The sequence below is a fragment of the Xenopus laevis genome, chromosome 2L (assembly GCF_017654675.1).
Source record: "Xenopus laevis strain J_2021 chromosome 2L, Xenopus_laevis_v10.1, whole genome shotgun sequence".
Lineage (NCBI taxonomy): Eukaryota > Metazoa > Chordata > Amphibia > Anura > Pipidae > Xenopus > Xenopus laevis.
The window spans coordinates 156163736-156176898 of NC_054373.1; the positions used below are offsets into that span (position 1 = coordinate 156163736).

The 13163-nt window shown below is 35.8% G+C and overlaps 1 protein-coding gene across 1 annotated transcript; it reads left to right on the forward strand.

Moving 5' to 3' along the window:
• Nucleotides 1–6348: 6348 nt before the first annotated feature.
• Nucleotides 6349–12213, forward strand: krt78.5.L (keratin 78, gene 5 L homeolog). The gene is made up of 9 exons (XM_018245553.2): nucleotides 6349–6627; nucleotides 6892–7112; nucleotides 7284–7344; nucleotides 7508–7603; nucleotides 8841–8990; nucleotides 10746–10871; nucleotides 10959–11179; nucleotides 11794–11822; nucleotides 11903–12213. The coding sequence occupies exons 1-9, from the start codon at nucleotides 6349–6351 to the stop codon at nucleotides 12196–12198; spliced, it is 1479 nt and encodes a 492-aa protein (XP_018101042.1). The 3' UTR covers nucleotides 12199–12213.
• Nucleotides 12214–13163: the final 950 nt, after the last annotated feature.

Consider the following 13163-nt stretch of genomic DNA (forward strand, 5'->3'; position numbering starts at 1 on the left):
GGGGAGCTGCAGAAAAAAAATCAATTCAGAAACTAAAAAAAAATAAAAAATAAAGACCAGGTTCAACATATCATAAAATACAGCATATAGTTGAATATTCTATAGTGGAAGTTCTCTTTATAATGTGTTTATAATAATCCAGTACTACATTTAGCATATGATCCATAAACTGGAAATATCACTTACACAGAATTGTTATCTGCAGGAATTATAAATAGGCAGTGAGCTCTAGCCCTAATTAGATCTTATTATTATCAGGTGTGGCCCTCTGATCCCACTTATTAGACTTCCTCATTGGGACAGAACCCAAAGTTCATGATGTTGATGGTTCCCACCAACCGGATGATAGTTTAAACTGCTGGACAAAAAGTGTAAGTTTAAAAAAACAAAAAGCAGTTGCAAATTATTTACAGAGTTTATAATACAGCTATGGGACCTGTTATCAAGAATGCTCGGGACCTGGGGTTTTCCGGATAATGGATCTTTCCATAATTTGAGTTTTCATGCCTTAAGACTACTAGAAAATCATGTAAACATTAAATAAACCCAATAGGCTGGTTTTGCTTCCAATAACGATTAATTCTATCTTAGTTTGGGTCAAGTACAAGCTACTGTTTTATTATTACAGAGAAAAAGGAAATCATTTTTAAAAATTTGGATTATTTGGATAAAATGGAGTCTATGCAGTGTTGGACTGGGATGCCATGGGCCCACCAGAAAACCTTAGACCGTGGGGCCACTTTTCAGACTATTATTCCTCCTCTCCTAATCCAACTTCTTTATTCTCCTAGTCTTTTATATCTACTTACTATACTCTATTTTTCCATTATTTAGCCTCTTTTTTTCCCATAAAGAAATAGAGAATGACCATGATATAGGCTAAATGGTTAGAAGCAAGAGGGCCCACTGACACGTGGGCCCACCGGGAGTTTTCCTGGTATCCCGGTGGGCCAGTCCGACACTGAGTCTATGGGAGACAGCCATTCCGTAATTCGGTGCTTTCTGAATATCGGGTTTCCGGTTAAGGGATCCTACACCTGTACTACAAGTTAATTTAATTGTGATCTTTTTCTTTCATTAGTAAAGTGGAAATCTAATTTCCTGTTGGAACCTAAAGTCTATTCTACCATGGATCTTTGGATAATGCAAAGTCTTATAAGGGTACTCTGGGTCCCTGGGTTCTCTCAGGAGCATATTTCTTTAAGGAGTCACTATAAATAATCCATTTCATATATATAAAAACACATTTTTCTCCAAAAGCTGAAATTGTTTTCTGCACAAGCTATTGTAAACCCTCCCAAAAAAACATCTTGTAGGCATTTCATCAAACATAGGTACATGTAAATAAATGCAAATGATCACTGTAAACAAAAGTCATGAGTGAATCTGTCCCATTTCGCTTCACCAAACTATTTGTTTAACTATGGAAAATTCACAAAAAGGGGTAAAATTCATGAAACACATTACATTTTATGGGTGACTTTTTTGCTGCACTATTTTTTTTGTAGCAAAATAAATTAGATAAACTTATGGCTGTTTTTTACTTGACACATTTTTTCCACATTTGGGCTACCAATAAAATATTTTTTCCTTCATTTCAGGACTTGTTGACTATGTTGTCAAGATTCTCTGAATTGTATTGAAGTCAATGGGAGGGCAAAATCACATGCATTTTTTGCTCCATATACTGCTACACACATGCCCGACATTGTTAGAGAACCCCCTATCCACTATGCTACAACTGCTTTTTCAATAGGAAAAAAGTCTCCCATCTTGACAATTTCTTAAAAACATGTCTGTGATTTTTGACATTGCCTCTGGTTGACTGGTTTTAAAGTTTTTTGAAATCACAATTAAACTCACTTTCTCTTAAGTAACAAATGCCAGGATGAACGTTATTAAAAGATCCAAATATAAAAAATGTGCGCAAAAAAACGGACAATGAAAAAAATACGGAAATCTAATATATATAAAAATGTCAGTTTTTCAGACAATAACTAGCGAAAATCAAATCAGAAATTTTAAATTCCGTCTGACCACCACTGTCATTGTCAGGGCCATATTTATATATAGGCACCCGCGGGGCTGTGCTTAGGGTAAATCAATTTATTCTGAAGTTACATTTTTAATGCATTCATCTTTCTGTTCAAAGCATTACTGAACCATAAGAAGGACCCCAGCAATCAGATCAGATTTTAATTTACAAAATGGGGAGCTGCAGAAAAAAAAGTCAATTCAGAAACCATAAAAAAAACATAAAAAATAAAGACCAGGTTCAACATATCATAAAACACAGCATATAGTTGAATATTCTATAGTGGAAATTCTCTTTATAATGTGTTTATAATAATCCAGTACTACATTTAGCATATGATCCATAAACTGGAAATGTCACTTACACAGAATTGTTATCTGCAGGAATTATAAATAGGCAGTGAGCTCTAGCCCTAATAAGATCTTATTATTATCAGGTGTGGCCCTCTGATCCCACTTATTATACTTACTCATTGGGACAGAACCCAAAGTTCATGATGTTGATGGTTCCCACCAACCGGATGAAAGTTTAAACTGCTGGACAAAAAGTGTAAATTTAAAAAAACAAAAAGCAGTTGCAAATTATTTACAGAGTTTATAATACAGCTATGGGACCTGTTATCATGAATGCTCTGGACCTGGGGTTTTCCGGATAATGGATCTTTCCATAATTTGGGTCTTCATGCCTTAAGACTACTAGAAAATCATGTAAACATTGAATAAACCCAATAGGCTGGTTTTGCTTCCAAAAACGATTAATTCTATCTTAGTTTGGATCAAGTACAAGCTACTGTTTTATTATTACGGAGAAAAAGGAAATCATTTGTAAAAATTTGGATTGTTTGGATAAAATGGAGTCTATGCAGTGTTGGACTGGGATGCCAGGGGCCCACCAGAAAACCTTAGACCGTGGGGCCACTTTTCAGACTATTATTCCTCCTCTTCTAATTCAACTGCTTTATTCTCCTAGTCTTTTATTTCTACTTACTATACTCTATTTTTCCATTATTAAGCCTCTTTTTCCCCATAAAGAAATAGAGAATGACCATGATATAGGCTAAATGGTTAGAAGCAAGAGGGCCCACTGACACCTGGGCCCACTGGGAGTTTTCCTGGTATCCCGGTGGGCCAGTCCGACACTGAGTCTATGGGAGACAGCCATTCTGTAATTCGGTGCTTTCTGGATTTCAGGTTTCAGGTTAAGGGATCCTATACCTGTACTACAAGTTAATTTAATTGTGATCTTTTTCTTTCATTAGTAAAGTGGAAATCTAATTTCCTGTTGGAACCTAAAGTCTATTCTACCATGGATCTTTGGATAATGCAAAGTCTTATAAGGGTACTCTAGGTCCCTGGGTTTTCTCAGGAGCATATTTCTTTAAGGAGTCACTATAAATAATCCATTGCATATATATAAAAACACATTTTTCTCCAAAAGCTGAAATTGTTTTCTGCACAAGCTATTGTAAACCCTCCCAAAAAAACATCTTGTAGGCATTTCATCAAACATAGGTACATGTAAATAAATGCAAATGATCACTGTTAACAAAAGTCATGAGTGAATCTGTCCCATTTCGCTTCACCAAACTATTTTTTTAACTATGGAAAATTCACAAAAAGGGGTAAAATTTGTGAAATACATTACATTTTATGGGTGACTTTTTTGCTGCACTATTTTTTTTGTAGCAAAATAAATTAGATAGACTTATGGCTGTTTTTTTCTTGACACATTTTCCCACATTTGGGCTACCAATAAAATATTTTTTCCTTCATTTCAGGTCTTGTTGACTATGTTGTCAAGATTCTCTGAATTGTATTGAAGTCAATGGGAGGGCAAAATCACATGCATTTTTTGCTCCATATACTGCTAAACACATGCCAGACATTTTTAGAGAACCCACTATCCACTATGATGCAACTGCTTTTTCAATAGAAAAAAAGTCTCCCATCTTGACAATTTCTTAAAAACATATCTGTGATTTTTGACATTGCCTCTGGTTGACTGGTTTTAGAGTTTTTTGAAACCACAATTAAACTCACTTTCTCTAAAGCAACAAATGCCAGGATGAACGTTATTAAAAGATCCAAACATAAAAAATATGCACAAAAAAACGGACAATGAAAAAAATACGAAAATCTAATATATATAAAAATGTCAGTTTTTCTGACAATAACTAGCGAAAAAAAATTCAAAGACCTCTAAAAGTCTGAATTGATTAAAATTTAAAAGTGGTCCAGAAATTTGCGGCCAAACCATACTTGGTAGAAAAATTTGCTTATCACTATTTATCAAAATACACTGTTTATAGCCATATTCTTTTTCAGACTTTAGTACTGTTTTGGAGATTTTTATACCCCATTGCTGCATTTCGTCTTAAAAAGGATCATTGGGAAACTAAATTGTAAGCTTCATATGAACAGGAACTGATGAGAATGACTAACATTATCTGTGAACTGGTGTTTAGCAAGTTGTTGCTATTTAATAGATGTGTACATACAATTTTGCTGATTTAAGCCTTATATATAACTGCATATTTGAAGATTAGAAAGGTATTCACATTATAACCTACAAAATACCCTATAGTTATATTTTAATTTATTGTATTTCAAAATGATTTGCCTTCTTTTCTCCATATTTCAAATCAGAAATCACTGTCATTGTCAGGGCCATATTTATATATAGGGACCCGCGGGGCCGTGCCTAGGGTAAATCAATTTATTCTGAAGTTACATTTTTAATGCATTCATCTTTCTGTTCAAAGCATTACTGAACCATAAGAAGGACCCCAGCAATCAGATTTTAATTTACAAAATGGGGAGCTGCAGAAAAAAAAGTCAATTCAGAAACCATAAAAAAAATAAAAATAAATAAGGACCATGTTCAACGTATCATAAAATACAGCATATAGTTGAATATTCTATAGTGGAAATTCTCTTTATAACATGTTTATAATAATCCAGTACTACATTTAGCATATGATCCATAAACTGAAACTGTCACTTCCAGGGAATGTTGTCTATAGAATTCTGCATAAGCAACGATAATAATCCAGTGCTACATTTAGCAAATTATCCATAAACTGGAAATATCACTTCCACAGAATTGTTATTTGCAGGAATTTTGCATAGGCAGTGAGCTCTGGGCCTAATTAGATCTTATTATTATCAGGTGTGGCCCTCTGATCCCACTGATTAGTCCTCCTCATTGGGACAGAACCCGAAGTTCATGATGTTGACGGTTCCCACTAACCGGATGATAGTTTAAACTGCTGGACAAAAAGTGTAATATGTCAAAAACAAAAAGCAGTTGCAAATTATTTACAGAGTTTATAATACTACAAGTTAATTTAATGGTGATCTTTTTCAAGGGAAAGTTGTGCTCACCACTAATTTTTAAAACCATTAGGCCGGGGTGCAATGAGGCTGTGACCACAAAATACACATAGACAAATACAAGAGTCCTCTGCACTCAACCCATTATCAATATATTTAAGACATAGACATTTTGTGCATACTGCGACTAAAAAATGCCTTACCCTTTAAACAAAACAGGGATTGTTTGTCCATATATTGCAATATATTCAAGCTGGCCAACCAGGGCAGCCATCAGGGGGGGACAGGGGGGAGGGTTGTAGGGGGCCCTGAGGGTAAGGGGGGCCTGGCCACGCCACATTTACTTGATTAGCCGGGACCCCCATCTTTCTGAGAGCTGCTGACTTTGGGAAGGCATGGATATTTAAGGGGCCCTGGCTACGAATTTTCTCATAATGTGGGGGGGGGGCCCTGGCCACCAATTTTGGCCACCAATTTTTTTTTCTCATGTGGGGTCCTAGCCACCAGTATTATTTAATGGGGGGCCCTGGCCACAAATATATATATATATATATATATATATATATATATATATATATATATATATATATATATACATATATATATATAAATATTTTTTTTCCAAAAGCTGAAATTGTTTTCTGCACAAGCTATTGTAAACCCTCACAAAAAACATCTTGTAGACGTTTCATTAAACACAGGTACATTTAAATAAATGCAAATGATCACTGCTAACAAATTAATATTTTTCCATAGGTGTGATCAATGTAGTAGACAATGAGTAGATGGATGCCTGCCAACTATGCCAAGCCCACTATTGCTGTAAACTGGTCCTCTGACACCCATGCAACCAAGCCCTTAACTTCCAGCAGATAAAAGGGAGACACTTCTCTCTCTCAATTCAAAGGGGCCAAATCATTGTTGTATCTGTCGCTTTACATTTCTGATTTTCCCTTTCAATTGCTTCAATCCAAAGCCATCATGTCTTTCAACCAAATCTCCTGCAAGAAGCGACCAACTGTCAGCAGTGGCAGTGGCGGAGGAGGATATTGGACTAAAGGGCTAAGCAGTCACTCTAAATTTCGTGGAAATATGAAATTCCCTGTTTGCCCACCTGGTGGAATCCAGCAGGTTACTATCAATTCACAACTTCTGCTACCACTTGATCTGGCTATAGATCCAACAATCCAGAAAGTAAAAGCAGAGGAAAGAGAACAAATTAAAACTCTCAACAACACGTTTGCTACTCTTCTTGACAAGGTAAGACTGTTATTAATTAAATTAATTAAAATTACAAATATCCAGATTTGAAATGCTGCTAGAGGCATTTAACCTTGTGTTGCCTTAAAGAGGGAATTTATGGTTTATAAAGTAGTGCTGAAAATAAAGCAAGTCATGTCTCTTTAAGTCTCTTTACCAGACCTCCAGCAGGAGGATAGTGAAATTGCCAAAAACTGCTTCTAAGTGATTTCAGTTTCTGTCTATCTAGATTTGTTGTTACTAAACTCTTTTTTTTTTTCACAGGTCAGATTTATGGAACAGCAAAACAAGGTCCTGGAAACAAAATGGAAACTGTTGCAGGAACAGGGCACTAAGGGCACCACCAAAAGTGCCAACCTAGACCCCCTGTTTGAGAAATACATTGCCGACCAGAAGAGATATTTAGATAATTTAATAAATGGAAAGAGCCGTTTGCAGCATGAACTGAAGAATATGCATGATCGTGTAGAGCAATATAGGAAAAAGTATGTCTGCACAGGTTCCACAATTACTATCGTAGAATTTAGAATACGTTTTAAACTGTTCACTATATGATAAGATAAAGCTCTGCTCATACAGATAACCAGCATGTTTTTGTTACTATGACAATAAACTGGGAAAGAAGACTCTTTAAAAAAAGTCTTTTCTTAAAACAGATTTGGAGATGAAATTAACAATCGTACAAAAGCAGAAAACGATTCAGTGGTATTTAAGAAGGTGAGTCTCATTGTTATGTTAATAAAGTCATTATTAAGTAGAAACAACGAAACTACGTTTTCAGAATATGTTGTTTTGTATTATGTTAGAAGCACTAAGGTACGGCATCTATTATATGGAATCCCAAGATCAATTAAAGAAATATCGTTTTTGCTTTTTCCAGGATGTTGATGCAGCCTGCACGGTTAATATAGAACTTGAGGCCGAGGTGGATGCTCTGACAAGCAAAATCGACTTCTTAACAAATCTTTATGCTGTGGTAAGAACTCTAACAGTCGATGTATATTTGTAAAACAGGAACAAAATGTTTGTTTTCACCTGTTATATACAGCAAAGATGAGTTGTCCCAGTATCACTCTATCTATGGACATGTTTCTACCCAAATAACTGGGATCTTTATTCATAGCAAAATATTGTTTCACATACTTTACCAATTTATGAAAGTATCTGGATGATTCAAGACAGGATCCTACTGGTGATGACTTGGGCAGAACTTCCTGGGGGTTCTGGATAGGTGATTCCTGATGTGTTCAATATCAGCACATGGACTACCAGTTGACCTGTCCAGCTTTATGTAAAGGTGCCCCACGAGGTCTGTTCTGCCCAAGGCCCTGAATAACAATTAGGGAGTTATTTACTAAACTCTGGTTTGTCATATTTGGGATAAAATCCAAGTTTTGCCCCAGGCCCTGAATAACAATTAGGGGGTTATTTACTAAACTCCAGTTGGGCTTTTTTTTTTAAAGCTTGAATTTTTTCGAGATTTATTAAAACCTGATGCAACAAAAAGCCCAAATCTGAAAATCCACCATCTCAGACCTGCCGAGGTTGTGTATAAGTCAATGGCAGAGGTCCCTATCCTATTTTGAAGTTTCTGTGGTCTGCACTGGAATTAGCCCGAAAATCCAACCATTTCGGCTTTTTGTTGAAAATCCGAAAACTTCTGACTTTTCTGGAAGAAGCCTCAAAAATCAAGCGATTTGGGAAAAAACCCCGGAAAAATGGTATAATTCGGGTTTCTCTTGATCTAGTTTTAACCCAAGCTTTTTGAATAATAAATAAGGTAAGGTTGTGTTTTTTTTATTCAAAAAATTAGATAAATTCAGATTTGAGTAAATAACCCTCTAGAAGTCAGTGTGGCATGGACCACAAGTTAATTTTTCCCTTTAGTTCCTTGTTCCCACAGTTGGCAGAGAAATGCCAATCCCATCATGTGTACCGTATTTGCTTTAGTCCTGCCCAACTGCTGGAAGCTTTGCATAGCTTTATAGCAGGGTGTCTATTGTTGATATGTACAACACTGTGGAATGAAGGCATCTCAAGTGTATTAAATATATTGTATATACAGTATATCCCAATTACCTCTAAAAATTATTCTGAATGTTTACATGTCTTTATTTTAAATTTGCTGATTGATACAGAGAGCTTTCTCTCTAATGGTTTTTATTTTGAATTTGAGAAATATTTTGTTTTTAGACCAATTTTGTGTTTTTCAGGAATTGTCACAGGTACATGATCAAGTCAATGACACCTCAGTCCTGACTATGGATAACGACCTGTATAGTCTCATTAACGAAGCTGAATATCAGTATGAGCAAATTGCACAAAGAAGCAAATTGGAAGCTGAAGCATTGTTCCATAATCAGGTATGTCTATACGCTACTCTAACTTCGTGTCACAGCTATTTACAGTAATGCAGCCAATGTACCGCAATGTAAAAGAGAAGTAAAAATGTATGTAATATTTTTGAAAATTAAGTTGTTAAAGGTGATGATTCACCATTCCAAATCATACCACTTTCAAACAAACTGCCACCAATAGCGCATTCTATTTTAGAGTTTTTTTATTTTCTAAAATGCACATTTTAAATAAGAATTTGTTTAGTTATCATTCCTCCTCTTGTTTCCAAGTAGCTGCTCGTGTTGCCAACTCTGACCTGTTACAATGTGATAAATTAGTTGCTGGCATTTCTTGGGTGCTGCCAAGAGAGTCGGTACAGTTAAGAGTGTCAGTGGGGTGGAATAAAATAATTAGAACAACTAAAAAAATCAAAAAGCAACTGAAAAAGTCATTATTTGTAGTGGGACATCTGAAATGTACCTCTTCAAAGTTCTAAGCAAATGTTGAATGTTTTTCTCTATTCGCATGGACAATTATCTGTAGTATCAATTGTAGCCACATCCGACTGTTGGATTTGACAGTCCACAAATATATTCATTAGAATCTTCTGGTTCATCTTGTTTAGGCTGGGATTGTACTGTGATAGCTAAGTTTTTAGCAATGTAGCTAGATCTGGTGAACAGTAATGTAACTACCCCTGTCCAGGCCGGTGCAGGGTGTGCAATTGGCCTCCCACCCCCTTCAGAAGAGAATTTTCTAATCAATGGCCCCCATGAGCAAAGAAAGATGCTTTATTGCTGCTTCTCTGCCAGGTCCAGAAGGGTTGCGGACCCCCAGTAGTTACACCTCTGGTGGTGCATAGTATGGCAGCTAAGGACCGAAATTTAAACCCTGTGATATCATATTACAGCTGATGTCACAGATATGATCACTTTATCAGGATACACTTCCAAGTACCATATGGAAACATATTCCCTCAGCTACTTAATATCTAGTGATAGGCAACAATCGACATCAGCACCTCAGCATTGAAAGCCAAAATCTCTCCTGAATGTTTTTTATCTGGCTTCAGCTATTATGACATTTATTTTTGGTCGTAATGCATATAGCACATTGGGCATTTTCTCTGCCACTGTATTTGTGTCTAATTGGATTATCTTGTGCAATTTCTGGCTAAAATCCATTAAACAAATTTGAAACAGTCATGATTGAGCCTTTGCTCTTGCCAACAGCAACGGTAACAGCCTGTCATTGCACACACAAAACAGATTTTGGCACAGATGCAATAAAGACTGCATTTTAACGCCAAAATCCGCTGTTTGTGTGCGCTGACAGACTAACCCCATGGTAAGGAAGAAGATAAACATCAAAAAAAGAAAATCTAATTGTAAATATTAATATTATTATATTATAATATTACATTATAATATTATTATTTAGCATCTAGCCTGTGATATCAGGTGCCCTCTGTCTTGCTATGATGAAGCAATATAAAAAGATCATGTCTGTTTTGACACATTTTTTAGCAACATCTCTTAATACATTTTGTCCTAAATTAAGGAGATGTTGATATAAAAATGAAGATCCTAGGTTAGGCTCAGTTAGATTAGCAAGAAAATCGTAAGTAATTATATGAAATAAAACCATAAAATTGCTGGCTTGTGAAATCACTTGCTATGATAAAGCACTATAAAAAGATCTAAAAAGGACTCCTAAGAACCCCTCATGTCTGTTTGTGATAAACGCATTAGTGATGTTTCTCACTCATATATTCCCTTTAGTACAAGGAACTGCAGAAAACAGTTGAAGGAAATAGTACGATCTTAAAGAATTCCAAGACTCAAATAGCAGATCTGAACAGTAAGATTCGGAAGCTGAAGGCTGAAATTGAAAATGTCAAGAAGCAGGTAGGTCTGAGCTGTGCCAGCAGTGACTTATGTTTGAAACCTAGAAAAGCTCCATATTCAGAACCCATGCTTTTCCTTAAATGATAGATTACAGCTCTGAATCAATCCATTGATGGGAAAAAGAAACGTGGGAACCTTGCTCTCGAGGACGCAGAAAAGAAACTTAAGGATCTTGAAGATGCTGAAAACAAACTTACAGAGTACATGGCTCACCAGCTTAAAGAATACCAAGAACTTCTGTCTTATAAGCTTACACAAGACTTTGTAGTTGCCACTTACAGAAAGATGCTGGAAGGAGAAGAGGGCAGGTCAGTTAAATGGGGAACATAATTGATTTTAGCACCAATCTACTGTATGTGAGGGGGGACCTTTTAAAAGTCACCCACAGGTCACTATCGTCAAAATGTCTAGCATATCTGAAATACTTGGCAATTATATGCAATGAACTGCATTATTCTGATCATTTTTTCTGCATAAATTGAGAAACTAACTGTAACTGTTACAGAGTAGCAGACTGAGCCTGTCCTTAATTGAAAGTCTTTTTATCAGAAAACAAATTTGTAAAAGTTGCAAAGCTAGGCGACATGTGGAGCTGCAACTGCCATCTTCAGTTAAAGGGCACCTATCACCTATCATAGAAAATTTGTCTACACCCCCATAGTTGCTGGCTAATAGAGCCCATATTCTAGTTATATGACACAATTCTAAAGTTGTAAGCATTTTGTTGTATGCATTTTTGGTTTCACTTTACATACCTACTGATTTCCACTGGATCACCCAAATTTCCATAGAGAGTAAGAGAGAGAGAGAAAGAGAGAGAGAAAGAGAGAGAGAGAGAGAGAGAGAGAGAGAGAGCAATCTGTGCAAAAATATTTTCTATAATATATTATGTGCCCTAATACTTTTTTTCTTGTTTTCATAGGATATCTGATAGCAACAATTACAGCCTATGTAAGTAATTACAATTCATTATGCAATAATTTGATTGGATTTACAAGCAGTTGCTAATTAATTTCCTCCTTTCCTCTTAGCTGCACTCAGCGGAGATTCAGGTGTATACAGTGCTGGTGGAATAGGAGGCATGGGAGGCGAAATGGGAATTGCAAGTGGCATGGGAGATGGAATGGGATCAAGATACAGTGGTGGGTATGGCCATGGAGGTAATGGTGGTTCCCTGCACAGAGGAGGTTCATTCAAACGTATTGGACGCAGAATTCCAGTGGCTTTTAGAGGTGGAATAGTTGGAAAGGGAAATTTAGGTGGCATTGGATCTGGTCGCAGTCCAAATGACCATGAAATAAGCTTTGGAGCTAAAGGAATGGAATAGGAAGCTGGTTCCATGGATGGAAGAAGTGGCTCATACAGCTATTCTGGAGGCAAATTGCACCAACAACATCCACAACCAAGAAAAACATATCACTACACCTTTACCTAACTAATGGAACCTTACTATTATGTGACAATTGTTGTGTCATCCTAAACATGTCCCTGTTTAATTTTCATCATAAATATCAGAGAAGACTTGTGTTTGCACCACAATACTTCCCTGTAGCATTGTCATATCATGTCTTTGTATATTCTATTTGCACTGAGTATAGGTGGGCCATCAAGTTTAGATAGAAAGAACTCACTTTTTGTGTAACAGATGAACAACAAAAGAGCAACTTATCATGCAGAAATCTCAGGCAATTTTATGGAAGTAACTGTGCATCTCTATCCTAGCAACAAGTTAAAAGGATATTTACTAGCGATAGGAACTAGTTCTATAAATTCTTGCTTAACTTTTATTTTAGAGGAGAGGGGTGTTCATACATAGTATTCTCTTAATTCATTGCTGCATTTTTCATAAACATCCTAGAACGTCTTTCCTTTTCTTTGTATCTTCAGTAAACTGGATTTGGATCTCAAACTGTCTCACATCAAATTATTTTAAAGATATGGGTCCATTTATCCCCTAGCAGGACTAATCTAAATCCACTTTATATAGAGATGATGGTAAACACTTGATTCTTATTCCCGTAGGTGTGGCACACATACAAATTAAGGACAAGTGAAAAACATATGATGAATTCCTTTATTTCAGGAATACAAAAAAACAAGTCTGTGCTTATTTGCTGTAACCATATATATTGAAAATTAGCCTAAATATAAATAGGTCTATATATATATATATATATATATATATATATATATATATATATATATATATATATATATATATATATATATATATATATTTGCGGAAAAGAGCGACACTCACAGGTTGTTTTTCAGTGCAGATAAGTTGTGCTT